At 49.4% G+C, this 4,122-nt stretch overlaps 1 protein-coding gene across 1 annotated transcript in view; it reads right to left on the reverse strand.

The window, feature by feature from the left end:
• Positions 1-4,122, reverse strand: part of LOC106817052 (putative adenosylhomocysteinase 3) — a 54,228-nt gene that overhangs the window by 16,371 nt on the left and 33,735 nt on the right. The window contains exons 3-4 of the mRNA XM_014821701.1: positions 3,901-3,959; positions 2,448-2,535 (exon numbers count right to left, since the gene is read on the reverse strand). Coding sequence (XP_014677187.1) covers positions 2,448-2,535; positions 3,901-3,959 — 147 coding nt within the window. The remainder of the gene's footprint in view (positions 1-2,447; positions 2,536-3,900; positions 3,960-4,122) is intronic.

The following is a 4,122-nucleotide window of genomic DNA, read 5'->3' on the forward strand; positions in this document are numbered from 1 at the left end:
CAATGGTGAACAATGATGAATAATGGTGAACAATGGTGAACGATGATGAACAACAGTGAACGATGCCGCTGATGCTCTTGAAATAATCGCTGGTACTTCTTGAGCAACACATGAGTCGCGTCGCCGCCGCCGCTGTCGTAAAGGATGTAACAACGAACAGCAAGGAACAACAGTGATGAACAATGGTGAACGATGATAAACAGTGGTGAACGGCAATGAACAATCCGATGAGCAATGGTTGACGTCGACAATGGAACGTGCAGCCCTTACAAAATGTTAAAATCAATATCTCGTTAGACAACCAGCGCCACGAACATCTCTAACAAACCGCATGCGCTCATGCATTCCGGCAACGACAAAATCGCACGTCGATAACTCTCAATTCTGCCCCAAAGATGGCGCCACCACTCACCAGGTTCGGCTCCCAGTTCTGGTTGCCGGCCGGCTCGATGCACTGATCGATGCACCACCAGAAGTCTTCCTCTGTCTCTCCCTTCCACGCAAAGATGGAGAAGCCAGCCTCCGCCAGCGCCGCGGCGACCTCGTTCTGAAAGACAGCGGCGCCACCTGTTAGCGAGCATCGAACGGACGGACAAACGGACGGATGATGAAGCTGATTGAGAGACGATGTTGCATCGCGAAACAGCTTTTTCTCATCGCAGATCGAAAATCGAGAATTGACGCTATCCTTAAAAAAGCTGCTGCTGCCGCTGCTGTCAATGCAGCTGCAGCTGCTGCTACAGAACACTAATCGCTGCAGTGCAGGAAGGCGCTTAACCACTCCTCTGTTAATAACAGCCTGGCAGAGTGCCAAGTGTCGCCGGCAGCCGGCGCGCGTGCTGGCGATGACAGCGCGGTCGCTGTTCGTTTACTGCTCACTTGTTTTGCTGTTGTTCTGTTGTTCTGTTGTTCGATTGCTATGTTGTTTCACCGCTCGGTTGTTTTTGCCATTTTGTGGATTTACCGTTCTGCTGTTTCGCTGTTCAACTACATCACCGCTCGGCTGTTTTACTGCTCTGCTGTTTCACTGTTCTGTTGTTTTACTGTTCCGTTGTTTCACTGCTCTGTTGTTACACAGCCGTGAGGCCATGTCTCACCATCACCAGCATCCTGAGATGCGGACGGGGATTCACGAATCTACAGCATCTGTACCGCACTCCTCCTCATCCGTCGCCGCCATCGAGAACGACCAGGTGGCGGCCACTCGGCGGGATGAGGATGAACGCGCCGGAAGCTTCGCAAGCATCCTCATCCTCCTCCTCAATATTGCCTCATTAGCACACGGTGACTGATATTCATTCTCACTAGTCACTGCTGCCGATGACAACGACGACGACGATGATGACGATGATTACAATGAAAGTGACAATGACACTGTAGCTCACCACAAAAAAGGACACAAATGAGTGAGTGAGAAGAAGTCAGTTTTAATTGAGCAACCATTGACGTACATTATAGAAACGAAGAGTATATATGGGAGAACTCCCATTATATACTCTTGATAAACTCTTTCTCTCCTTACCCCATCTTCTCCCTCCCCTCCTTCCCTTCCTCTTCTTACCTTCTTCTCTCCCTCTCTACCTTCCTCCTCACTCCTTCATCTTTACCTCCCTCTCTCCCTCCCCCTCCTTCTCTTACCCTATCCCTCTGTCCCCAGGCAACCCTCACCGCCGACACGCGATTGGCTGACGCACCACCAGCTGTTCACGGACTGTAGCCAATCAATATTCGATCGGGGATCGATGGATACACGCGCGCGGAGATTCGACCTTGAGACGTCCTGCGCACGGACGATTCCCGCTCATCCGCGCTCGTTAGCCGGCCGTTCGCCGCACGGCGCAGCCTCTCTCTCGCTGGGTGGCGGTTACCGCGGGGCGACGACACCGGAGAATGTCGGCGAAAGAGAGCGGCGTGGCTGAACAGGGTACGCCGGGAGCGATATCGTGGCCATGATGGCCAGGGTAGGCGAGCATGGCGGCGATGACTAGGGTACGGTTGGTGTGGGAGAACGGCGTGGATGCACATGGTAGTCCAGCGAGATTGGAGCACAGCTGTCTCTCTCTTTCTCTCCCTTTCTCCTTCTCTGTCTGTCTGTCCACCTCTCTGTCTCTCTCCTGTTCTCTCTTTCTCTTTCTCCCTCTCTCTCCCCCCTTCTCTCTCTCCGGCCCACGGCAACTTCCGCAATAAAGAGGAAGGCTGAGCAGTGAGAGGATGGAAATGACGAGGATGCTGAGGAGCGCGAGGATGCGGGAGGGATGCTGAGCAGCGTGAGGATGCGGGATGGATGCTGAGCAGCGCGAGGATGCGGGAGGGATGCTGAGCAGCGTGAGGATGCGGGAGGGATGCTGAGCAGCGTGAGGATGCGGGAGGGATGCTGAGCAGTGCGAGGATGCGGGAGGGATGCTGAGCAGCGTGAGGATGCGGGAGGGATGCTGCGGAATGCTCACCTTGCTCGGCGATCTCTATCTCGCGACGTCCGAACGCCGCCTGCGTGATGCTGCGCACGCAGAAGTCCGTGAAGTCAGACGAGTTCTTCTGCAAAGAGGACGATGGATGCATCGTTACCGCGGCAACGCGACGACGCATGGAGGCTGCGTTAACGACGGAGATTCGGCGGGGTTTGCTTCTATATACGACTGACGACGTTAGTTTGGATTTATACGTTGAATAATATATGGCTTCAAAATTATGATCGATGAAACATTCTTTTATTTAATAACACTGTATTTGCATGCATGCACTGCTATATATTCTCTGCGCTTACGATCCAGCCCCAAATAATAAACTTGAACATATTTTATTAATTTATTGTGAGAGTGTGGTGGGTTTTTTATAATAAACTAACACTTAAAAAAATTAAAAATTTAAACAAACTGCATGCTGCGTTATAACATGAATATATTTTGTATACAAACTCGTATCAGCCGTTCAACTTTCTACCGTGCCGAGTTGGACCTTCCTTTACGTTATTTACCATTTAAATTCATAGTAGAAAAAAATGTTATATATTAATTTTCTTTATGTTTTTCGGGCAAGTGACTTTTGCCTCTGGGCAACCAGTTTCATAACCCACTTGCCCGACCGGGCAAGTGGGGAAAAAAATTTGTAGCACCCTGCTATATATATATGCCCTCAAAAAGTCCGCGGCAAAATGAGGGAGTCCTCAGTCTGAAGTTCAAAATTAAAGATATTAACAATAACGCAAGTGCTTATTTTGAAGATTCATTCCAAATTTCCTTTGGACATTTGCTGGAAAAATACGGTAGTTCCATGAGGCCATGCTCTGGAATGAACTAGTTAGTATGGCAGAATTTTCAGGGAGTCACACGGACTCCTGCATATGTCAAATCAGGGAGTCCGACAGTAAATCAGGGAGTATTTGACTCCGGACTCCCGTTAATTTCGCACCCTGTATATATATGCACACACATATACAGGGTTTCTTCTGAGGGAAAATTAGACAAAGAAGATAATGGCCAGTTTCGGAGGAAAAATGTGCATGATGAATTCAAAGGCAACCAAGTGTCACATGATTCAATAAACGCACATGGCAATCTAAATATGCCAGAAGCACGTGGTGATCTATATACATTTTGGGTTGACACTATATTAGAGCTGCTCAATAAATCTACCTGACCTAATTAGATCTAAATAATCTAATAAAAGTAAGTGTGAGGCGGTTACTTCGTGGTTTAACGACGACACGCGCGGGATTCTAAATATTTTAGCAAACGGCGGGAGGCAACAAATGAGCACATGAATAAGACGCACGCGAAATGGCATGCATACAATTCGCGCATCGATTTAAAAAATATCGCGCTGCTGCTGTCGTTGCCCCGGACCGCTAGCCGGGCTCGCCTGGCTGGCTGGTCGGCCGACTGGCTTCAGTGAATCACCCACCTGCTCCTTCTCCCGTGGATGAACAGCATCCTCTCCATCAGAGCTTCCTGTGTAAGATGCTGCAACGACAAGGAAGCAGAGATGGTGAGACAGCGAGATAGTGAGATAGTGAGACAGTGAGATAGTGAGACAGCGAGATAGTGAGATAGTGAGATAGAGAGACAGCAAGATAGTGAGATAATGAGACAGTGGGATTGTGAGACAGCGAGATAGTGAGACAGC

Source organism: Priapulus caudatus, unplaced genomic scaffold (assembly GCF_000485595.1).
Source record: "Priapulus caudatus unplaced genomic scaffold, Priapulus_caudatus-5.0.1 Scaffold1578, whole genome shotgun sequence".
Taxonomy (NCBI): domain Eukaryota; kingdom Metazoa; phylum Priapulida; class Priapulimorpha; order Priapulimorphida; family Priapulidae; genus Priapulus; species Priapulus caudatus.